Source organism: Pezoporus occidentalis, unplaced genomic scaffold (genome assembly GCF_034315485.1).
Source record: "Pezoporus occidentalis ecotype Australia unplaced genomic scaffold, CSIRO_AGI_Poc_V1 ctg136, whole genome shotgun sequence".
Lineage (NCBI taxonomy): Eukaryota > Metazoa > Chordata > Aves > Psittaciformes > Psittacidae > Pezoporus > Pezoporus occidentalis.
Window position 1 is genome coordinate 1,733,950 of NW_026913168.1, and position 24,799 is coordinate 1,758,748.

The window sequence follows — 24,799 nt, forward strand, 5'->3', positions numbered from 1 at the left end:
CTCCAAGCATAACTCTTTTCTGTTCTTCAGGATTTTATAGAAAAGACACTCTATGGAAATTAATAGACAGCAATATCCCTATTATACATATATATATGCATATATACATATATACATATTACTATATATGGTACAGGCAGTATGAAAACTCCTATAGAAAGGTTATCAGTACCTGACAAACTTTATCGGGTTTTCATAAAGGAAAACATCCTGCCTGCTATTAATGGAAAGACCCTGGGTTGACTGTTCAGAAATCCATCATAGGGTCAGTCTCTCCTTCCTCATTTTTGGCTTTCCCATGGGTCCTGTTCAGTTCTTACTCAAGGATCCTCCTCTCCCCAGGCTCAGCAGATTTTTATATTCACCACCACTTCCTGTCCCATACTGGTACTTTTAAAAGAAGTCTATTATGAAGCAGCTGCAATCAAGGATCACAGTTCAGGACCTGTGTCTATTCATTGCTGTTTCCTCAGAGTCCCTAAATATAGTTTTAGATTTATCACAGAATCTATAAATCTGCTCCAGTGCAACTCCACAGGAAGTAAATTCATCAGTGATCATCTCTGCATGCATGCAGAAAAGGGATGACCTTCTGCAACTAGCTTGAGGTTTTGCAGGTGAGAAAACTTCACCTCTTACACAGAGGGCACCTCTGGTCTCCCTGGCCATGGGCAATCTTGGTACATGGGGAAAGAAACCAAGAGTCTCAAGAAGCCAACAGTCATAGAATCATAGAATGGTTTGGGTTGGAAGGGACCTTAAAGCTCATCCAGCTCCAACCCCTGCCACGGGCAGGGACCCCTTCCACTGGAGCAGCTTGCTCCAAGCCCCTGTGTCCAACCTGGCCTTGAACACTGCCAGGGATGGGGCAGCCACAGCTTCTCTGGGCACCCTGTGCCAGCGCCTCAGCACCCTCACAGGGAAGAGCTTCTTCCTTATATCTAATCTAAGTCTACCCTCTTTCAGTTTAAAGCCACTGGCCCTTGTCTCATCCCTATTGGCCCTTGCAAAAAGTCCCTCTCCAGCTTTTTTTTAGGCTTCTTTACGTATTTTACAGCTCTCAGGTCTCCCCTTCAGGAGCCTTCTCTTCTCCAGGCTGAACAAGCCCAGCTCCCAACAAGCCCATCGTCATAGGTGCTCCAGCCCTTGGAGCATCTTTGTGGCCCTCAACCACCATTCACAGAAGTTTGTATTGCTTTCATGAACCTTAACCCTGGTTTCTTCTGACTTCTTAATTATTCATAATGATCGCAGCTGAGAGAGGAATCTCTTCTGTGGCTGGTGAATATGAGGGGAGACTGTAATTAAAAGCAGAATTGAAGCTGAAGGATTGTGTCCTGACCTGAACCTGTGGACAGCAGTGCTCCCTGCAGCCACTGGGACCACCCCAATCTACACACTGGTTGATTTGTGTCTTAGCAAGAAAAGAGTTATCCAGTCAAGTAGTGTAAGAAGATTACTGTGGTTCTAACATAGAAATAGTTATGTGAATGATTGCACTATAATATTGCAATAGAGTATTAATTGGGAACTAAAACAGTTCATGGGCTAAGCCTAAATACTCATGCAGAGGTTTAATTTTCCATGTTAACATGAACACCAGCCTGTGAGGCTCACGAACAAGCTTCCCCTGAGCATTTCAGTCACTTCTGTCTTCCCAAAGGACAAGTTTGCATGAATTATTTCAGTGCCTCTGGAGTTGACAGTAACCGAGAGTGGAAATGTAAAAGGACAGGTTAAATAACCAGGTGTTTTGTACCTTGAGAGAAAAAAAAATGAGTTTAGCTTCAGGTCAAAGCCTTAATTTAAACTTATAACAAGGGAAATATACTGCTAAGATAGAGTGCTCCAACATCCACCCGGGAGTCTGCATAGCCTCAAGGAATTGTGTGAAACAGGTATAAATTTGCTATACATTTGTGTTGTGCGTCGCTTTCCGTAGAGCTGTAGTTTAGATATATCCACACAGGTGCACACAGAACATCATACAACCAGCAAAGACAGACGGGTGACAACAGGCGCCCTCCAGTTCTCTGGGTGTAGACATACTTACACATAGGCTTGACACACGTCATGTTTCCTTTGTTGACAAGGTAGAGTCCGTGCCACCAATGAGCACCTGTCTGTACCTGCACATGTATATCTTTATGGAGGAATGAACCCAAAAGAATGCATTAAGAAAACAGCATGAAGATTAGAAAATCAACCACTGAAATGTTAGGAAACACAGGATTGAATTATTCACCCTTCCTCCACCTCCACTCCTCCTTCTGCACAGGACAATCACACCAAGTATTTTTCCTTTGCATCATTGAGGACACAGGGAGGATGTTGACCTTCATGAGCAGTGGACCTGTATTCTGCTCACTCCTCAAGCCTTCTTTCCTGCAGACCTGCTGAAGCTGGTGGGTTTTCCATGGTGCTCATCCAAGCACTTCACAAGTGACAGATTTATCTGCACAACACATCTTTGAGGAGAGAAGGAGTTACTGTCTGCTCTCGAGATTTGGGGATGGGAGGAGGTGGAAGAAATGAAGCACTGAATTTGCAGTATTTTTAATATTTACTGTATTCTGCAGGATTAATACAAGCATGAGATCCTTTGGCTTAAGAAACCACTGAATGTTTCTGCAAAGCAAACTTTAGGGTGTGCAATTAGGCATCACCAAAAGGGATGATCACATTATCAGTGGCTGTCCTCATGTGAGTTTCCCAATGCCATATAGAAGATCTATGAAAGAGGAAAGGTTAAATATGACATTTTTAAGGCTTCATTTACAGGGTTCTTTCCATAAGAACTTCTGGTCTGTTGTCCCAAACACCTCCCAAACTCTGCAAGAAACAAGACAGGTTCATCCCCTCTAGTCCCATCATCACCCACCTGGGTTCTTCCCTAGACGACAACCAGTCCTGAGTGGATCAGAAGTCTCAGTGACCAAAATGGAGCAGGAAAACATGTGTTTTACGGTGATGTGTGCACTAACAATAGGGGTGATACTGGGGGGAACAAGCAATCCGTGCTGAGGACCCAAAGGACATATTTTGAGGGGTTGCTTCAGGGTAATTTTAGCCTGGCTCTGTGGCCTGAGCTCCCATTAGTGCGGTAGCACATTAGGTGGGGTTCCAAGGAAACCACGCTGCATGAGCCAAGGTAAAATTTCATCACCCTAAGGTGGAACTACTGGGAAATCACTTCAAAAACACACTGCTAATCTGAACCTAAATACAAGTTTCGATGCTTCCTAAAACAATTCACAAGTCAAATGCACACAAGAAAAATCAGAGTTTTGCAGACTGTAAAAAACGTTTCTCACTTCTTCCACCTTGAAGCATGGAGCTTGGTTATCTTCAGTATCTCATGTATGTCTTGTGTACTGACACAAGACCGATGCAGCTGAAAAGTTAACTAAGGCAGATAAATCAAGGTGATAACACTGAAATTAATTGGGAGGTCTTGATTCAAGTCTTACTGCGTTACTCATTGGGAGTCTTTCCACTAATGCCAGTGGACTTTTGCTTGGATCATGAGTAGAATGCAGTTACCACCGTCACACCAGCACAGCAGCTATTACTCAAACTCCCAGAAAGCATTTTGCCTGCAAAAAGACCACAAGATTTGACCCCACTAATGATTTCCATGGTGTTTTCTTTATAATATAGATTACCAAAGTAGAGCCGTGACTCAGAGGGCTTTCCTGCTCCAGCCTGCCTACCATCAGCTCTTCCCTGCAGTTTCAGAAGTGAAGAAAGGAGGAGTAGCCGTTCACAAGTTGTTTGCCTAAAAGCAGCAGCTCTCTGCCTTTTCTCTAAACCAGACTTTTCTCAGGTGTTAAAAGGAGGGAAGTAAACAAAGTAAAGCAAATAATAAAACACCAGAACAAAACCAACCAAAAACCAAAGCCCTTCAACACATTAAAAATATAGAATATCTACTCTCAAAGAAAAGAAAAAGAAGACGTAACTGAGAAACTGGTAGACTCATGTTAATTTTGCATCTTGGCCAGTAATCAAGGGTACATGGTGTGAGCTCCTATTCATCCTGCTCCTGACATCAGTACATAAGATAAATGATGTAAGAACTCTCTAGACAAACTGTGCGTGTTTCTTAGAGTATATGCAGACACAGTGTCTCCATTTGTGTCCTTTTCAGGATGCTCATTATCTGAGCTGGCCTCACTCCTGCATCATCTCACTCAATATCCCTAAGACCTATGAAACAACATCAGAAGGAAACTGCAAGAAGAAGGTGTTTTCGGGTTTTAGGAAGAAGTTAGAGCAAGAAACTCAGGAGCCAGTTCCCTCTAAAGCAAACTGAAAGATAAAAACACAATAATAGATGAGCACACCACTGCGAATACTGGAATCAGTATCTTAGTCCAACTGCAAACTGTTGATGAGCAAAAGGAAGGAAAGGTTGTAGCATCACGAATTAAAAAATAATAATCTCTCAAGCTTAATATCAGCAAAGATGATTATTTCCTTTGATTTGTCAGACTAAGTGGAAATAGCTTTACAGTTTGCAGATGATTAATTAGGAGCCAACAAGATCTCCATTTGCATCTCAGTAATTCTTCGCTCTGTTTTATTTCGACATGTGGTCTTTATGCTTAAAATACTCATTGAGTAAGCAGAAAGGTGATTAACATAATATTTTAAATGTGTGCTATTTGTTCTGACTTTTTTTACATGTTTTTTATCAACAGAGAAGAAAGGAAAGAATACACAACATTACAAAACAATTACTGTCTGTTCCGCTTACAACTGCTAAATCCTCCTTTATGGTAGACATAGTTTAACAGCTCATTGTTAATGAACTGGCTTCATTTTGAAACAGGGGAAGAGAAGCACAGATAAAGGTCAATACTCTTCCCCTTCTCCTCCATTCCAAAATCAAATGACTATTTGGCCTCTGTATAATCATCCTGAAAGTTTTGATGTGGTCTTCCTTATGTGAAACATCCTTACTCATGTGAGCCATCCTGCAGAAGAAGATTAGCCCAGGCCAGTGTTAACCCTCTCCAGTTATCACCTCAGGGAAAGTGGGTTCAAAATAGCATCTGACACATGCGGTGATATTTTTTCCATCCACCTGGCACAGAAACACAGGAGTACACATATTTCTGGGTGAAAGAACTCAGTTATTTCATTCCATAGCTAAATAAGCAAATAAATAAGTCATTTGCAAGTCATGTCCATTGAGGTCTTTATGTTGTTCGGGGGGTTTTAAATATTTTCTCACAGCTGTGGCAACCTCTGTCTTATCACACCATGCTTAAATCTCCAAATGGAGCGGGGTGATAAGAAATTTAACCTTTCATTTGGAAAGTAAATGCCTAATCCTAATGATAGCATAAAGAATCTGAAAGAGTAAATGCTGAAGAGGAGGACCAATTATCTAAGGATTAAACCATCAGAAATCAAATTAAAAGAGCCAAACTTTGCTATCCACAATAATAATATAAATTGCATTATTTCAAATAAGATTCTTGCAGGAAGGGGCTGCCTGAGGGCCTTTGAAATTTGGGGAATTGACCTCTGTCTACCATCAAATCCAGCCTTTTGTCTCAGGTTCTGCCCATTCCTCCAAGCACAGAGATAGGGTCTGGACCACCCATCTTGGTTTCACATCAAGATCTCAACTGTAGACCACCAAATTATATCACTGAGTACCCAACGGGCAGAGCAGAAAGCACTTTTCCAGTTCCTGTCCATAGTCTCAGCGTCTTTCCTAGTACTGCCCAAAACGTATCCAGGACCATAAGGACCCTGCCATATCTTTGCACTTATCCCAGTCCCAAATTGTCCTCAACGCAGGTTTGCCACCTTGGTAGCCATGGTTCACTGGAACCAAAAGGGACCCATTCCATGTGGGAGCCTCACATTAGACGCCAGCAGCAGCTGGGCTAAGATTCAAGGGACAGGGAGCACACACTGGACAGTGGGGTTACACTAACATGCAATCTATTTATTTGTGAGGGTTTTTTTCCTTCCTTTGTTCTGTGTTTTTTCTTATTCTCAAGCCACTACAAACACTGCTTTGGCTGTCAGCATGAGCACAGAGATGCACATTCCCATATCCATGGTAATTATGGAATAAATACCATCAAACCAACTTTAAAACAAAAAGAAGAATATTAATAAAGAAACATATTCCCTTTCCCCAAGCACAAAACACTTTTAAGTCAACAGAATTTAATCTAGTTTATTCTCAAAAAAAAAAAAAAGGAAGAAAAAATATGAAAACAAAACAAAAAAAAAAAAAAAAGCAGGTCTTATCACTAGCAGTAAATAAATTTGTACAACCATTCAGTCTGTATAATAGGATGAAATAAATCTACATCTTCCTTATTTTGGTGCGTTGAATTATACATACAAACAACAATTACAGGAACTTGTTCACAATGCATATAGACCTGGAGAATGGCTATCTGAAAACCCCTTGTTGGCAATGTCCGCATGGTAACACTGATTGCCTGACACCATTGGTACTTCCTATGTAAAAGGGCCCGTGGCCCAAAATGAATGATCTCCCTATAGGTTTTTATTGATTTAGTTATTTATTTCATTAGTTAGTTACTGCATCATCCAACAACCGTTCTAGCCAGCCCCCTCCCCCTTCCCCGGCAACCAAATGAAAAGAAACCAAACCAAAACCAACAAATAAAATCAAATCAAAGGAGAAGACATGACTGGCAGTTGGTCCATTTGTTCATAAGACCGCGTTTCCTCTTGGTCAGCATTGTTTGTTTGTCTGGTTTTTTCAATTGTCCTCCATTGCTCTTTATTTTTTTGTATGTTTTCCTTTAAAAAAAAAAAAAAAAAAAGAAAAAAATCTCTCGGAGTCCTTCATGCCTTTTTCTTTGTCTTTACAGCTCTCCAGATGCAATAAAGTCTTCCTCAATGTACAGTATTTCTTACAATATAAGTTATATGCAATGTTCAGCGCTTTTTACTTTATTTTATTTCATATTATTCTTTTTTTTTTCACAGCACTAGAGATCCTGTCCAATAGGGAATGCAAGTTCTGAATGGCTTATTCACAAATGGGATCCAGATTCAGTGGGTAAGGATACATAGAAGCCATAATGAGTTCCTTTAAAAAGTGGCAAACATCATTTTTCTAAAACTTTTTTTTTTTCTCTCTTTTTTTTCTTTTTTTTTTTTCTTTTTGGTTTTGTTTTTTTTTTTTTTTGTATTTTTTTTCTGGGTTTTTTAATTTTTTTTTCTCTCTTACGCCTTCAAATAATCTTTTTTTTTTTTTAATATTCCTATTTTTCCCCCTCCCATTTGATTCGGGACGTCAGACCCATAACCACACGCCTGCAAAAATGCAAGTATATAAAGTAAATCTCACTTTGAGACCGTAAGCATTCAGCAGGGGAGTCTCTTGCTAACCCATGGCAGTGACCATACTGGAAGGATGGTGAGGTCCGAAGGAGAGGCTGGATGGAGGATGCATCGGTGTCGGTGTAGTCAGCATGTGGCTGGAGTGACTGAAAGGTGAAATGTGGCTGATGGAGGACATGTGTCTGGAGAGGGCGGCGGGGTTAAAGGAGCTGCTCTTGGGAAAGTCTTCAAGGTTGTCATGGACCTTTTTGCACTTTTTGGATTTGCTAGACATTTTCCGGTTTCTGGTCTGAATTCCTTCTTTCTTCATAGTCAGGGGTCTGTTAATCTAAACAAAAACCAGTTATTTTTTTTTGTGTGTGCTTCCATCCTTTTTCCCTGCATCACCAGGGGATTCATGTGCCCAGCACCACCCCAACAGCCAGCAGCCCCTCTCTTTCCTTTGTAAACCCCACGCACCGTGGTTACAGAACTTCTCCCCCCCTAACCCAAAGTTCAGAGCCCACCAGGAAATACCAAGTTTGGTTGACATCTTTGAAGACAAGGTGACAGAAAATTGCTGCCAGAGCCTCACTGGAGCAAAACATACCCGAAAATATTCAGCTGTCTCCACATTAGGTAAGTGCACCGTGTTTAGGGATTTAGTCATTATCACCTTGAAATATCCCCTGCAGACACCATCTCACCCCGAGGCTTCCTGACTGATCTAAAACCATTAGTGGCAATAGCTAGCTGCTGGGATTTCAGTGCTATGAGGGATCTCAGACTTTCACAGAGGCATTAAAGAGATGGGCAAACACAAAAGAGTTGTAAAGAGTTTCTCTATATTTTTTTATCTTTTTTTGCCTTTTTTTTCTTTTTGTCTTATTTTCACCTTAATTTTCTTCTTTTGAAAGGTTTTGCTTCAACCATCTTTTCAGGTTTACATTAGCTGACCTGGTTCTATTTCTAAAGCCTTTCAGGTTTTTTGGGGGAGGTTGAAACACATATCTGTGCTGCCCAGCAAAGCGTTCTCTACTTGCATGCAGACGTATCTGTAAGAAAGCTAAGCATTCAATTCTCCTGCACGGATAGACACAGCAGCAATGGCCATCTGCACACATATCAGGGTTAGGAAACGGTAGCAAGGTCTGTTGTAACTCTTGTAAGAAACTCTTACTACTGCATAGAGAGCCAGCATCACAACATGCACTAGCACAGGCGCCATGAAAGCCCCAAAGGCCACACTTGGAAGGGGCTTTATGCATCCAATATCCGAAAACAACCTAAAATATGAACATGAGGGTCTACATGAGACATTGTGTAGGTATTGTACTAGCTCCTCTGCAGAATTTCACCCACAGCAGAAGGCAGTAGAGCCCATTCATCACCCCAGGGCTGAACACTACTTTTCATACTAAAAGTGAGCACACAACAGTGCTGATGGATATTCTGCAAAGGGAGAAAAGGGAGAAAGAATGGATCTGCTATCCACCGGGAGCTACTCTCTCAGCCCCAGTGAAGGACAATGAAAAGATGTCCCTGTAAGAGTCCTGAGCAGATCTTCACCCGTAAGATCTTAAATCAGCACAAGGGACAAAGCCCTCTCTTCTTCCAGATCACAGCAAAGTTTCACTTGTTGCTCATCAGCCACTGCCTAATGCCTTTACCCGCTGCATGGGAATCATTCACAGATTTCTCTCACTGAGGAGACAAGGATACAATAGCTTCCTGCCATATGTGGGGATGCAGGCACTGGGAAAGAAAGGACTGGGCTCATCTTCTCCAATTTAAGCATCCCATCTGAATTAGTGACCTCATTTTCATCCCCATCTGAATTAGTGACCTCAGGCTGTCTGTATCAGCAGTGATGGGAAACTTCATCTTGTCCAAAAAATAGGCTTATTCCTCTACCTATGGATAAAGGGAACCAGAGGAAGCAGCCCTCCTTGCCAGCAGCTGAATGTAGGAAGGAGGAATCTGCCCATGCGCAGCCCAACAGCCCTGGGGCAGCAACAAGCAAAAGCCTCATATGTCATGGGCTTTAAATACGACTTCACCCTTCTCCCTGGCTTCCTGTCCTAGACAAGCAAATGGGGATACACATACAAGGAAAGCCCTTTGCTCCAGCTGTAGGATTGGGATGGGAAATATATGCCTGGCCTGTTTTAAGCCAGAGAGCAGGGATATGCTGCCCACATTCAGAGCTGGGAGGAAGCCCCAAGTGAGCCCCATCAAGCAGCAACGTTAGAGGAGACCTGGAAGTCCCAATCCCTGATGAACCCAGCTCAGATTTGGGTGGGCACACTTTAACCTCCCCATCTCCCAGTGTGAACTCACATCATGACACGCAGACTCAAGAGCAGCTAGAATTGGTTTCTAAGGTGAAGCAGCAAAGGTGCAAGCTCAGGAGGTGGTGCTGGCTAAGTGACACCAGCCTGGTGCTGGGACTGGGGCTGTGCTGGCTCTTTGAGCACACACAGGGTCCTGACCCTGTGTTGCTTGGTGTTGTGACCTGCAGGACAGTGAGCACTTCCCCGAAGTGGCATCTCTCGTGTCTCACTCAAATGCTAAGAGCAGATTGTCCCAGACCATGATTTGATGGGAAACTTACGGATGGGAATACCAGTTTTGCCCAGGATGGTGGCAAAGCCATGGCCAGCACCTAGAGGCAGAAATGGCATCCAAGCTGTTAGCTGGACACATCATCCTGGTGTACGTGGTCTCACCCTCCTAGCAGGTACCTGACCCAAGTGCCAAGCAGATAAGGACTCAGATAAATGTCAGGAGTAAGACCAGCACAGTCACAGCAGCAAGCTGGAATATCTTCCAGTGACTTCAAAGGTCAGTCACAGTAGAATTAAAGTAGTCCCCAAAACATCAAAGCCGTGGCCTCGTCTCTGTTTCTGGGGTAGAGAAACAAGAGACCCAGAGGGAAGACCTTCTCCATGAAATCCATTGTGATAAAAATGACAAACACATGCTAAATTAAAATTAAACCAGCCCAGCACATGTATATGAAATTCATTAATTTCAGATGGAGCCAATTAATTATGGGCATGGATTATGCTCTTTGTTTTATCAAATGCAAAACACCAACTGCTCTGCTCTTGGGATACACAGCCCTACTTTAGGATATTGTGAAAGAGGTCTTTTCTGAGGACTTGTACCAAAAACAACGGCAGCTCACTCATTCCTATGGGCCCAGGCCAGCCTGATGTGCACCTCCAACAAGGTTCCTTCCCCCATCCCTGAAGTGAGTGAAGGCTCATCCTGCTTCTAAGAAGGACTAAAACAACAACAATGAGAACCTCACATTCAACAGATCAAACCCAGGGGATAGTCTGATCTTGCTCTGACTGAAGACAATGGGATTTTGACATTGACCTCAATAAAGTCCTGTCATTGGTGCGGATTTATCCTTCAGACAAAGTCATTCCAATGTGGGGTTAATCTTCCAGACTGGCTGTATCAGAGAAAGCACTCTGGGATGCCACAGGCTGAAAGGCACTGTATCAACATGAAATATTAGTCATTGTTAATACTGGTGTTAATGGAGTTTGTTCTTGTTGGGAGAAACACCAGCAGCTTCACTAAATGCACCCCGAGACTATTATGATTGTTGCTTATATCGCACTGGCAAATGGGTTTGGTTAAGCTGTGGGAATCAACAGTAAAACAAACGGATAAAGTCCCATGAAAAAGAATAGCCCTGTAACAAAAAAATAGCCTTTTCACTGCAAATGTTCCCCTTGTGGACTTAAAAACTGGGTGAGTTTCACATTCAGATCAATCCATTAAAATACCGTACAGATCTGAAGGCCCAAGAAAAATTCATTAAACCCAAAGAAAAAACAAAATGGGCAGAATAAAGATAAAAAACAGCCATGAGTTTACTGTAATGTAGCCTGAAACAGGGTTAAACTATCTCGCAAGCGTCTAAAGACCTTTCACTGTCATTGATGCAATACCTGTGCAGACACTCAGGTGTTTGGGATGGACAAGCTACACTGAGCATCTCTATTTCTGACACCTCTCCTGATGGAGAACCGATGCAGGTAAGGTACATACAGAGATCAGAACCACAGCCTGCATAAAGGGGTCTTGCACTTGAACAGACCAGACCAATTTGCTTCAGCCAAGGAGCCTTGTTCATGTGCAACCACCAGACTTCCTCCCTGCCTGGAGTTGACTAAAGGATGACGCTGGTGCCATTCACCAGGCAGTTAGCTCAGATCCCTAGGTCCTGCCTCGCAACAGCCATAATGAGAAGGCACCCCCATGAGGCTATCCCAGCCTTACCACTGCTCACAAAAATCTTACTCCTGAAATATTTGGCTCCTGAAGCGTAATGTGGCCTTCAGAGTCACAACCTCTAAAGCAAGCTGGGCTGCAGAATAGTATTCCAATGCCCTGCCATAATGGACCTAACTGAGATCACTAAGCATCATCTTAAAAAAGTAAAATCAAAGGATCTACCCACACACAGCCAGTCTTTAGTATCCTTGTCTAGTTATACTGTTCACACAGCATCTCAGTCCTCTAGGGGTTTCATTTAAGCAGGCCCCATTAATGGAGCTTCTCCTAAGGCAAGGTACTACTTGACTTTGCTAAGTAGCTATGCTGAGCTTTTAAGCAGCTGTCAGTGTTTTTAATGAATATGAAAACAACTCCAAAGTGCTCAAGGCCTGCCCCATGTCACAGATTTCACAGCTGGATCAGAGTTTCCCTAAACAGTGGGTCTAGGGGGTCAATTCAGGACAACTGGGATCACAGAGTTAGAATGAAAAAGAACAGGATGCGCTCTTGCAGCACATTTCTGGAGAACCTCAGCATCCAGGCACCATTCTAGACACCTTAAAGGGGGTTCTTCCAGTCAGATGTCTACAACGCAGGTAACACATCTGAGCCCATCATCCTGCCACCTTGTATAGTTGTAGGGAGAAACTACACCTTCTTCAAGTGTAAAAGTCCTCTCATCCAAACAAGGGCACCTGCATCAGGTCCAACCTGGGAATAGCCTATCTTTTTCAAAGGGCTTTGCCAAGGTACAAGGGGAGCAGCCCAGGTATAGGTCTCCCTGTCTGTCTCCCAGTCTATATAAGTCCTACTACTGGTGGCTACAAGGCCAAAATGAAAACACAAGCACAGACTCCTCCAGTGAATCTGGCTGACCTTTCTCCCTTCTTGCCATGGAAATAGCAAACAGAATACTTTCTTGTGGTAGGCTCAGAGCTTTCACTCTGGGTCCACCCCCTTTGTTTGCAGTGACCACACTGAGAGTTTGATGACAAGCTTTGCTTGCTACATGGGACTCGAAACGTGCTGAGACGCCTGCTCGCTACAGGGTAAACAAGTTTTCCTGTTTTCCAAGAGAGATGCCCCTCACAAAACAGGTGAAAATTAGCCTGGTTGGCAGTTGGGTTTTCTTTTTTTGTCCTACTTAATCCAAACTTGTTTACTCCTCACAGGAAACCAAAGAGCTTGAAATAACAAATGCAGCGGACTAAGACACCACAAGGGTTGGGTGCTCCGGGAAACCCTATCCATCTTTGATGTGTTTGCATGGGTGGACAGAAGGGCAAAACATAGCCTGAGATTTCTAGGCCCAACATAAAGCAAATGACCACTAGGAAGAAAAAAATATAAGATCGATCAAAGCAAAGAAATTGAAAGTCTTCCCTTCTTCTGACATACTAATTATTCTAATGCCACATGTGGAGTGAGAGTAACAGGAGTAGCCTTAAGACTCCTTTATTAGCAGTATTATTCAGTAGAAGAATTTTCAGATCTCTTTAGCTCCTTCCCTGGGGCACATATCCCTGGTTCCTGCAAGCTGGCTTTGCATGGAGGCATTAGATTAAATCTGCCAGCCATTTCATTTCAGTTTTCCTTCCCTTCCATGACAGATGCTTTAAAATTCACATCACAGGTTGAGCAGACTCTGCAACCCACTAACTAAATGAAGTCCTTTTTGGTTTAGGAATCACTTGCGTCAACCAGGGCAAAACACAAGACCTAAATAAATCATCTTTGGGGACGGGCGGAGGGACGGGACAAAGGCAGCCGCAAACCCAAGAAAAATCTAAATAGTTGCTGGCACATTTTGCTTTTTTTCCAGAGTTGGTATTTGCTGGAGGAACCAAGCTATGCCTAGAAGGGGTATCAGCTTGCAGGACGGCGTGTTGTCTTTTCCAACACACTGAGCCCAATCAGCAGCGGATAATGTCTCTCTGTGCTGATCCACCCCTCCTTTCTTGGCTCAGGCATGGGAAAGCTCTAACATTACCCACGGACAGCCCTGTTTTATACCTCCCCTAGTCAGATCAGCTATGTTTGAGGGGATGCCGGCCCATCACTCCAACCCCTAATGTCCCCAGAGGGATAAAGGAAGCATCAGCACAACCTGCGACTGGAAAACCTTAAGTCAGGGACGAGTATGGGGCATCGAGCACCACAACTGAGGCCCCGCTATGGAGCGTTACAGTCACACTTACATTGTGCAGCTTGTAGTAGAGCCCGCAGGCGTTACAGACGGGATCGCCGTTGGCATTTCTCCTCCACAGGGTGGTAGTGGTGGTCTGACAGTTCGCGCAGGACGTGCCCGCCCTCCTGGCTGCAGACTGCGGGGAAGGAGGGGGAGAGAGAAGGGGAAGGGAAGAAGAGAAAAATACCCGTGTTAAAAAAATCATATTAAAAAGAGAAAGAAAAAAGATGCCACAAGCAAAATCTCCAAGAAAGAAAGCATCAGCCCTGCAAGACCGACGCGCGTTGACAGGGACCTCCAGAAACCAGCTTGTGAGAACAAACAGTCATTCTGCAAAAGAAAGGAAAAAATCCCCAAGGTACTTTAAACCCAAATTATATATGAACTGAATCAGGTGCCAAAGGGCATCCTAAAAGTGAGTGCTAAACCTCTGATAGAACTCATCAAAATTAACAGCACTGGCACAGCCCATTCCAGAGGGGAAAATTTTATGTAAATGCCAACATGTCTTTCCATCTTAATTCTCCCAGACCCCCCAGGGGTCTAATTCTGCAGTCAGGGCCTGAACCAACAGTTGCTGAAGTCAATGGCATGAGTCACGCTGGCTCCAGTGAGCACTGGGTAAGACCCGCACTGGGCATGGTGGGCAGCTGCTCGCCTGGTCCGACCGCAAGCACAGCTCTGTCCCGTCAATTCAACTCGGCTTCAAAGGATACGGGCTCCAGAGCGGAAATAACACCGTGGCGAAGAGCGAGAATCACAACTTTTTAATTACACCCTCTTGCAGCCTAAACCTTCATGTTTATTTAAGGATTGGTAATGAGCCTGAAAGAAGAATTTACCATTTCATAAAGGGGGAAGAACAAGGGGAAAAAAAAAAAGTCTACGTGTCAAAGTGTATACAGAAGCATTTTGTTAGCTGTGATAATGATTTAGGGAAGCCAAATTTAGCCAAGTCGCTCTCCTTTCACATGCATGAATTCGTGCTTATCATTTCAAAACTGTAACTTCAGCAAACAAATTGTCCTTCTGCCACTGAAGGAGGAAAAGGAGTTTGCAGACTTCCATGTGAATGCCTATGCATGTTCGCGTGTGTGCAAGTGCCTACAGCTCCTAAAAAAAAAAGAGACCTTTAGATCCCCGTCCTCTCTTTTCTTCATCAATATGACACACTCCCAGAGCTCTGATTTCATCCCGATGCGTCGCTTTCAATGGGACTGCTCATGTGCTTAAAGTTAAAACATGTGCTTAAGCGATTTGCCAGATCATAGCAATGCCTGGCACCTTGCAGAACTGAGCCTTTAATGCTCCCTTTTGTGCTCTTACTGTTTCAAATTTACCCCTCACCCCACACAGCCGCACACTGTAGCACATCCAACGTTTAAAAGAAAAAATAACGCATCTTTGGATCCCATACAACAAACCCAAAATGCAAACACGGACACTGGCACAGCGCAAGCGTTTATACCAGCTCTTGTTAGGTCATGTTGCAATTTTAATCATAATTGAATGCGGCGTAGGTGGAGAGAGGACGGGTTGGTTTTGTTTTAGATAGAGAAGTTTTCTTTTTTTTCCCCCTTTTAATTAGACAAAAAGGACTGCCTAAAAAATAAATAACGCAATGCCCATGAGCATTAGGAAGCATTACAGAGCCCCGGATCTGACAGCAAAGTACTCTCACTGCCTCCCATGGGGACAATTCCATTTTGCCTGACCATAAACCACGCTGAAATGAGCCGATCTCAAGCCTGAGGAGGCCTTCAGCTGACTTTTCCATGCTGATGACAAGCAGGAGCTGGGAATAGCACGTGGGTCTTTGGTTGCAAAAATCCCAACGCCAGCAGAAGCTGAAACATCCCATTACCAACATCAGGGCCCCACCTCTGTCCTCTCCTCCTCCAGACCATGCCACGGCACCAAATTTGGTTCCCATCAAAATCACCAGGTTAATACACACACATCAAATGCATCAAATGCAGCACAGACACAGCCAACTGCAGAGCCGGGCTCTCACTGAGACCCTGGGGACAAGTCTGGAGGTCTTTGCCCCATCGGCTCCCACCAGCGCGGGTGGCTCAGTGGCTGGATTGAGTCTCTCGATGGCAGCTTTGCCCTTATCAGACCCAAAAATCAAGCCTAGGGAAATTTCTGAAAACCAGTGATATTTGACTCAGCCCACACAGGGGAAACATCCCCTTTGAAGATATTTGGGGTTTCTACACGGCGCTCGCCATAATTTCTCTTATGGCAAGCATATTTAAAAGACATGCCTGGTCACCACCTTGCTACCTTCAAACAAACTCTTGACATTAAATAAGCAAATAAATCACAACATCCACTGTCTTCTCTGAAACCTCTTCCATCTGCCATGTTTCCCCTACAAAAATACAGCATCATTAGCTGCATGTTTTAAACCCGGTGCTCTTTTGGTCTCAGGCTGTACCTTTTATGCTGTACCGACTTTTGCCGGAGACACCAGCAGCAAGCAGGAAACAATGAATAATAACACTATTGTAAAAGCTCCTAGCAATGGCATCCACTGATGCTAATCACCGACCCCAGCTTGGCCTTGCAAGTAGTGGGATGACTAACAGGGTGCCCCATATCACCTGCAGGACCATACCCCATGGCCCAGCTGCATGTGAGCGAGGGCACAACTTTGGAAGTGCTGTTAGTGATGAGAATGTGGAATTTAGGATGATGTGGGAAGAACCACGCACTGATAAAGATGCTTAATTAAGGGGCATATTCAGTGTCTGGATTTGCATGGGGTACCCACAACACTGCAAGCATCAGCTAAATGTGGCTGCGTGTACAGGGGCCTTCTGAGAAACTGGCTATAATCCTTCAAAAACCAGCTTGACTGGACACAGAAATGGAAACCTCTGCATCCACATGGAAAGGAAAAGGAAGAAAATCTAAAGGAAGGTTTTATCTCAGAAACAGCAGTGGCAGGACTGCCATTGGCTTCGACAGGGATGGGAATGGTCTCCAAGAGGGCTATAGACCCTGTCTACAGACTGCAGTGGTGTGGCTCTACAATCCTGTTCCTGCAACATCTCCAGATCTTCCCTCCAAGATGAAGCAGAGCTGTCTAGGCCCACTCAGCCGACAAAACCCAATCCATCTTCCCTAAAGGAAGCCCTTACAAAGACACCCATTGAATTTAATAAACCTTGGGCTGGGTTCTCAGCATCTAAATGATTTATTTGCCTTCTTTCTCCCACCCATTGGAGTCCTTTCATTAGCTTTAGCGTGCCTGGGATCAGAGCCTACGAAACCAGGCCAAGGTCACGCAGGAAATTTGTGGCAGAGGGAGAGGAGCACACACTGGATCCCCAGCCTGGCCCTCCATCACATGTCACCTTCCTCAGCCCCCTCGCCTTCACAAGTGAGGAAAGATCAAGTCAAGCTGCAGATACACATCAGCGTCAATGCACGTGAAAAGCAAATGCAGGCCCAGCTTTTGTGTCTTCTGGGGGAGATAAATAGAGATACAAACAATATCAGGAATGTTTCTCTTGTTTTTTTTTCTCCCCAGGCAGTGCTGAATAAAAAATATATATAGAAAATGCAAAAGTTCCCATTTAGCAAAGACCATGTTTAAAGAACGGGAACCTTCTGTAACTTTAACTGAAACGCACAAGGTTGGAGTGGTTATGCAAGGCAAGGTCTCTCCTTACTTTTTTTCTTTCCCTTTCCTATTTTTTTCCCCCCAAGAATGACCTTTTACAGTGTATTTATTTATACAGTTCATTTTACATGTGCCGGGCTGAGGGTGACTCGGGACATTCTTTCGTGGCTCCATCAGACAGTGTTTGAAAGCTCTTCCCCCGTCTCTTTCCAACCGCTTTCCTATTCTGCCTCCCCCTCCGCTTGTTTGGATACGCTCAAGCTCCTGTGTGTTTGGGCTGGGGAAACAGAGCCGTTGTTTAGGAGTTATCTCCAGGGCTCAGATATCCGGCAGCTTTTTCCTAGGAAGTTCACTTTACACATAAAGAGGGAACGAGGAGGAGGGAAAAAAAAGGAAAGGAAAAAGAAAACGAAGGGGGGTGTGTTTAAGACACAAGGGCCGGGGGGAGGAGGAGAAGGCAGCAAAAGAGCTGCCCAAAAGAATCAAAATCCCAGCCTCTACTTCCCTCCCTAGAAAGCTTTTCCTTTTTTCTAACAAGGCTGTGAAAGATGAAGGAAACCAACGTTTTCCTATGCAGGCTTTTCCCGCATAGGAGAAGTTTCATCTGCGGGAAGTCTGGGGGTAGAGGAGCAAACCCAGACCCACACGGCCAGGCAGAGCCGTCACCACTGGCCCTCGCAGTGCAACCCCTCCTGCGGCCGTATCCTGCAAACACTTCCCAGAGCCTATGGGAATAAAGCTGGTCCAATAAAGCCAGTCCAGTTTTGCAGGTGAGGAAGCTGAATCCATGCCTAAGAGTTGCCCCTCGGAAGCCCTGAGCACCTTCATGGGGAACAAACCTTGTACCCCCACTCTCCCTCCCGCAGGATCCAGCCATGCCAGGCACAAGCCTTATGCAAGGCCGGATCCATCCATCACCTCAGAAACTCCATGGAGAGGGCAGATCTGCTTTTCCTCCGCATTTTGAGTGGCCTCCAGGAGCCCATCCACATTCTGAACAATAACGAAACCAAACGTGCCCCAATTCAAAACATTCAATAACTTCACAAGCAGGGAACGTATTTTTCCCCCCACTTTGATGTATCTTTTCCCCTTGTGGTTTGTCTGATTATTTGCCAAATCTATGGCAATGCATTTATTACCCATGCCCACAGCTTCCAGACCATTTTGTGGCTTCCAGGGAAATTCGTAAGTAGATCACTGGGGATGCTGTAACTTATTGCCTGTACACTGTACAGTCCTGAGGCTTGCAAGTAGGACTTCAAATACAGCTATGCATTTTGTCTTCCTCCAGCTTTTGTGACCCCAGGTACACATTCAGCTTTACACACTCACCAGCCTTTGCCAGCCCCTTCCTTGTGTTCTTGCTCACACCAGCTCGGAGAGGAATGACATGATTTTAGACCCACATGGTTGAGGTGCAAATGACCACGCACGGCACCAGGAGCATCAGCCAAGAATCTTGCAGGACCAAAGTCCAGGCGACGGCCTAGCGGTACCCGATACCTAGCTTAAGTCCCCTTTCCACGACACAGCCAACCAAAGGGGATGGGAACACACTCGGAAAGGGACAGACAGCAGTGTGGAAAGCCCTGGAGGAACCCTGCTCTCCTGATATTAATCTCTTTGGTCACTAGGAAATCATTACTTTGCCCTTAACCCATGGAAAGAGCCATTGTCCCCATTGTCCTTGGGTCACCATCCCAAAGAGCGCTGGGGAGGCATCTGCCCCATTGTGACCTGGGAGAAAATTCAGTCCTGGTTTACAAGAAGCTCTCAGTCTTGATTTTTTTAACCTGTTTTTCAGATTGCAAGAGGGCCAAACAGCTGAGGCCCACAGCAGCTAGGAGCATCACTCCGAGCATCCCCATCTCCCAGCCCTCTGATGTAATAGAAATAGATTTTGGAGCTGGCTGAGCTTCCCTGTCCATCCCGAGCTGCAGACAAGAAGCAAAAGTTGCAGAAGAAGGTAAAGAAAGACGGAAATGGGAGGAAACTCACCAGCCTTCTCTTGGGTTTGATCAGGGGCCGGTTCTGCCCGTTCATTTTGTGATAGAGTCCACAGGCGTTACACAAATAGTGCCCGGTGCCGTCTCTTCTCCACAGAGGGGTTGAGGTAGCCCCACAATTTACACACTCCCTGCCTTCTGGAAACAAGAGAGCACATAGTTCACTTAGGGAAAGCAGAGGTAAAACAGGCTGGGAAAAGGCCTCCCCCAAAATAAAACAAACCCATACAAGCTGCAGCCCTGTCAGGCCTTGTCAGACCTGTCCAAATTCAGGACGTCCAAGCAAGGTTCCAAGGCCACAGCTGAGCAACTTCCCTGGCATCCCGTCCGCCTCCCCAGCGTCACCCCACAGGCAGCATCAAGCCCACGTCCCAGCAGAAGAGGGATGGTGACAATGACAACCCAAACCCCATGGTGGCTCAAGGGGCTCCTTTGTGGTGGGATGACAATTCCCCCCATACCTCTGGATTTAGGGATTCTACAGCCCTCCAGCCCCTATGTTGCCACATGGGCCAGGCAAACCTTGGCAGGCTTTGCGAGGGGCCTCCATCCCTTTCCCCCAAGATGGATGGATACCCAATGTAAGTCCATACCCCCCTTTCCAAGGACCCCAGGGTCACTCCTGGAGCACTGCCTCAGCTCCCATGAGCCTGGTAAGGGAGAATCTTCCTTTGGCCTCAGGTCAAACCTCATCAAGGCCCCCAAAATAATCTCATCTCAACAACCAAAACACCTCCTGCCCCCAGTCAACACACAACCACTCTGCCAATATCTGCTATTGATTAATTTGCAATGAAGCTTCCACCACTCAACTTGTGTAAACCTCTCTGGCCTCCGACTGCATCCTCAGCCTGCTGGTCGATCCCCAATATTTGGGATCCCAAAAGACCCTAATTAGGGTCTTTCCCTCCTTCTTCTCCTCCTTTTTGCCACCTCTCTATAATCTCCCCACTTATTGGGGGGTCTCCCGCAGCCCCAGCTTGGAAAACAGAATTGAGAGGGGGTGAGGGAATGCAGCTCAGCTACTTTCAGGAGTTGGAAGAATATTTTTGTTGGGTGTTTGGTATGTTTGGGCTGGTTTCTTTGCACCTAATGGCACTCTTGGCCCATGTGAGAGCAGCAGAAGACCTGAGCCGGCCAGAGCAGAGCTAACCCAGCTCAGAGCCGGCTCCCCGCTGCCCCAGCCTGCGCTGCATTCAAGCAAGAGACATCCGCGCCCTAACCACAAACGGCAACCGTTTTTCCAGAGCCTTTGCGCTGAACCCCTCTCCTCTCACCACCCTTCCAAAACACAACAACAACAAAAACCCTCACTTTTTCAGCCGTTTCTCCCTCTTTCATCCTGCAAAACCAGCCCATTCCCTCCCGTTTCCCTCCAGCTCCAGCCCTCTTTGTCTGCGAGCTTCCCCGCTCGCTAAAATCAACTTTAAAAGAAAGGACCAGAATCAGGTGCTGCTGCTGGGGCTGGGTTATCACAAGCCGCAGATGTCTCTCTAGAAGGTAAAGTAACAGAAAGTGGCAAAAGGAAAACAACGAGGGGGGCGGAGCGGGGTGGGGGGGGAAAGGCGGTTTGAAAATACCGCGCAGCCGGTGCCCCTGCGGGCGGCCGGGGGAGCTCGGCCCGTCCCGGCATCAACCGGTCCCTACCCCGACACAGCACCCGGTCCGTGCCCGGGCCAGGCTGCGAGCCGCTCCCGTTAATACCCAGGTCGTTTTGTCCCCCTCCGGTTAAACGGGGGCAGCCGCTCCGGGGCTGTTTGAGCCTCTGTCCCTCTCTTTTGTTTCACTCCATCTCTCTCTCTCCCCTGCTTTCATGTACAAAACATACAGGTCTGGGTTTTTTTGTCACTCTAACCGCATCCGGACTCTATTAAAGTTCCTGGCGCTGGATAAACAATGCAACTGTCGCGTGCAGCAGTCTGAAAATAATTGGATTAGCTCAAACATATCAGCTAAATAGAGACAGTCCCTGCTCAGACAGACAGAGTAAATGTCACCCTGGAAAAACCCTGAAAACTGATCTCATTCATGCCAGGCAACCCTGCAGCAGCCTCCTCGGAAAAAGAAATAGAGAGAGAAAAAGAGAGTTTTGACTAACGGCCCTTTCCTCTGCACACACGCACATACACCCCCCTCGCTGCACACAAGTTCAGCCATCGGGAGCCGCAGCCGCGCAACTCCCGCACGCCGCGGGGTGCGCAGAGCGCTGGGACACCCCCGGTCCCCCCAGCCTGAGCCCTGCGGTCAGCTTTGAGGTGGTGCGTTAGGTATGGGCAAAGTCCTCCGATGGAAATGGATGGGGCTGGAGGTGGGCAAAGCCCTGGCATGGAGGTGGATGGGGCTAGGGGATGCCTCGGGGTGCTCACATGCTCCCCCAAGGAAAAACCCTCCCCATATCTCTGGGGAAGAGGCCATGGGAAAAGCGAGGCGGAGAGGGCAGGCAGGGGAAGTTGGCCGGGATTTAGTACCATGATTGAAATACAGAGATACACTAATGCTGCGGTTCCTTGGGTTTCGCTTCCTCCCGAGGAGCCGGAGCTGAGCGCACCGGGGGCGATTGGGGAGGAGTGGGGGGGGACGGACCGGAGCATCCCCCGGGCAGGAGCCCTGAGGAGCTGGGGTGATGCCCGACAGGCCTGGGGCTGTACCCCGAGCCCGGGCTGCCCAAGGGGGAGCTGGGTTATAAACCAGGGCAAGGTGAAATGTTGACCCCCCAGCCCTGGGGTTTTCATCACACGGATGCTTGTGCGCATCCCTCTGCACGGGAAGGATGGGGGGTAGCCCTTGTCCTTTTGCCCTCCCGCTTTCCCACATAACTTCCTCTCCCGAGCAATGGGCATGAAGAAGCCAAAAGCCCTACCTGTGCTTGACCGTGCTTTCGGTCGCGATTTACACCCAAACCCGGTAGGCGATCCTCCTAGGAGGCTACTGGGGGGGAAAAGTCCAGAGCCATATTCTGGGACATACGGCGGGTAGGTCGTGATGGGGTGATGAGCAGAGGAGGTGGCTCCTCCTAAAGAGGCCATGCTGCTCCGGGAGTGAGAGGACTCCAGCTTCATGGTATCGGCCAGGGACACCTGGTATTTGATGCATTCCTTCTCGTCCTGCCGGGTGGAGCCGGTGGAGCCGGGTGTGGAGATGGACGGATCCGGGGACACATCTTTCGGAGGGGTCGGCGGGAAGGTGAAGAGGTGCGGGCTGGAGTGGCCGGCGGATAAGGTAGAAGAGGAGGCGGGTGGGTAAACGGAGAGGGGTCCCGGTGAGCTGTGATGGATGGAGGTCTTGGGGAAAGGGCTGAGGTTCCATGGGGAAGCGCTGTGGTGGCTGCCCAGCGCCTTGCTCCCGTCCAGCCAGGGCAGAGAGCCGTGCAGCAGCGGCGGGCGGCAGACCTGGCTCCCTGCGCAGAGAGAGCACAGCCGCACACCGGTCACACTCCCCTCGCCCCACGGACACAGGGGGGACCAGGCTGGACCCCACTTCCAGTTACCCACTTACCCCCCCCCCCCCCCCCCAAGGTGTCTGCATCCCAAATGACATCGGTTGTAAAACCCCGCTCCCCTTTAAAAAATCACAGCTAAAAGAGGTAACAGCCCCGGTCCCTCTCGTGGACGTGTTCCCCCCCCGCCCCCCGGGACGTGGAATTTGGCTTCACTGTCTCCACTTCCCAGCCTCTGGAGCGAAGATCCTGCCTGAAATTGCCAAGACCCCGCTGCAGAATTCATCTGATTTTTCTTAGCTGGGAAATAATTTCCCGCACGCTGCCTTGGGCCATAAAACCTGGGAATATTCTTGCCAAACGAAGGAGACCAGAAGGTGCCATCAAACTTGACAACAACCTTCCCAACAGAGCCGATAAACTTCGTAAACTGCTCGGTTTGTCTCTTTTCTGTCCCCCCTTTTCCGTGAGGCTGCACATAAATGTCAAGCGGCGTTTTCATGGCGGTATGGCACAAGAACAGGGCACCCACTACCCCGAAGGAAACTGTTCATCCCTTTCTTATGACAGGAGATCCTTCACTTGTATTTTAACAGACAGACCTGGGCTTTGAAATAAACACAGAATAGATTTACTAGGCTAGACTTATGCAGTCAAACCTATTTTTCTTCTTGGGTTATAAATGTTCTTAAGAGATGGTACCTAAAGTTTTAAATTCATCTTTGCCCTCGCTGTAAGAAATAAAACTATATCTCCCCCAAAAAATCAAATCTACCCAAAATCCCCAGCAACTCGTGCAAACGGCTATAAGCTGAAAACCACAGTTACTCAACTGGAAAAGAGCAAGTTTGTGCCTGCTAATAGAGCCCTGGAGAAGGATTTGACATCTAGAGAGCCTCAGCCTCTGTAGGTATCGTGATATGTGTGCAAAGGCTGCTAAACACACAGAAGGAGAGATGCAAACACAGATCTACAGAGCCAGGGAGAGTTAAGGAGCCGGTGCAGTGTGGCCACGTATGTTTGCATGGGAGCTTGTGAGTGTCTAGAAAATCTCCAAGCTACTTTTGCACCGTACCAGGCATTTGTGAACAATACTGAAAGTAACTGCTCGAAAGGAAGGGAAGGTGGGTTATACGAATAGAAAGGGTCAAGATTCATTATCTTCTCCAGGAAGTAACATAGTAAATAATATTCAGGCGAGATCAGAGAGACCGCATTTCCACTTTCTGCTGATATATTGGGGAAAAAAAAAAAAGAGAGAGAAATGCACAGAAAGAACGGACAAAGGCTGCTGATCCTTAGAAATAATTGTTTTAAAGGGTCTAATAGCAGAACAATGCGGTTACTGAGCGGAGCCTAATGCAGACCCGCGCTCAACAAGTAGCTGAGGGCCGGGAGCAGCCCCCTAACCGGCTTGCCTCCATCTCTGCTCACTTATCCCGCTTTCTGCTCCTTGATTTTGGGGTGATTTCCACTGCAAACCTCGGGTATTTAGATTTCGACAGGACGGAGGCCACTGCCCGGCTTCACAAATCACCGTCTGTTTTTTCCCTCCTTTTCTTGTTTGAACCCTTTTCCCTATTTTCTTAACCGCACAGGTAAACTCCAGCTACAAACACTGCATCTCTCCAATTCTTCCTAAAAGATGGCCCCAAAGCGCTCATCCCTCTGTGGACCCGGGCCCCATCGGCGCCAGGTATTTCACCTCCTTTCTAAAAGCTGTGACCCAGGAACTAAACTCACACTGTGGATCATTACCTTCCTGCAGGACCCTCAGGAAAACACAACCGGGCTGATACCTAACGACAGCAACGACACTTCTATTTTGCCTTTCTCTCTTATTTTGAACACACGCCGTGGTGAGGCCCTGGGTGCATGTGTGAAAGTTTCTACCCAAGCCCTAGCAA

General features: G+C 46.5%; 1 protein-coding gene across 4 annotated transcripts in view; it reads right to left on the reverse strand.

The window, feature by feature from the left end:
* Positions 1-6,538: 6,538 nt before the first annotated feature.
* GATA3 (GATA binding protein 3) overlaps positions 6,539-24,799 on the reverse strand; it is a 28,035-nt gene continuing 9,774 nt past the window's right edge. For 3 of the 4 annotated variants that reach the window (XM_062609320.1, XM_062609319.1, XM_062609321.1), the window contains exons 3-6: positions 22,317-22,853; positions 19,449-19,594; positions 13,824-13,949; positions 6,539-7,675 (exon numbers count right to left, since the gene is read on the reverse strand). In XM_062609320.1, coding sequence (XP_062465304.1) covers positions 7,391-7,675; positions 13,824-13,949; positions 19,449-19,594; positions 22,317-22,853 — 1,094 coding nt within the window. In that variant the 3' untranslated portion in view covers positions 6,539-7,390. The remainder of the gene's footprint in view (positions 7,676-13,823; positions 13,950-19,448; positions 19,595-22,316; positions 22,854-24,799) is intronic. The other variant, XM_062609322.1, reaches the window with a different exon arrangement.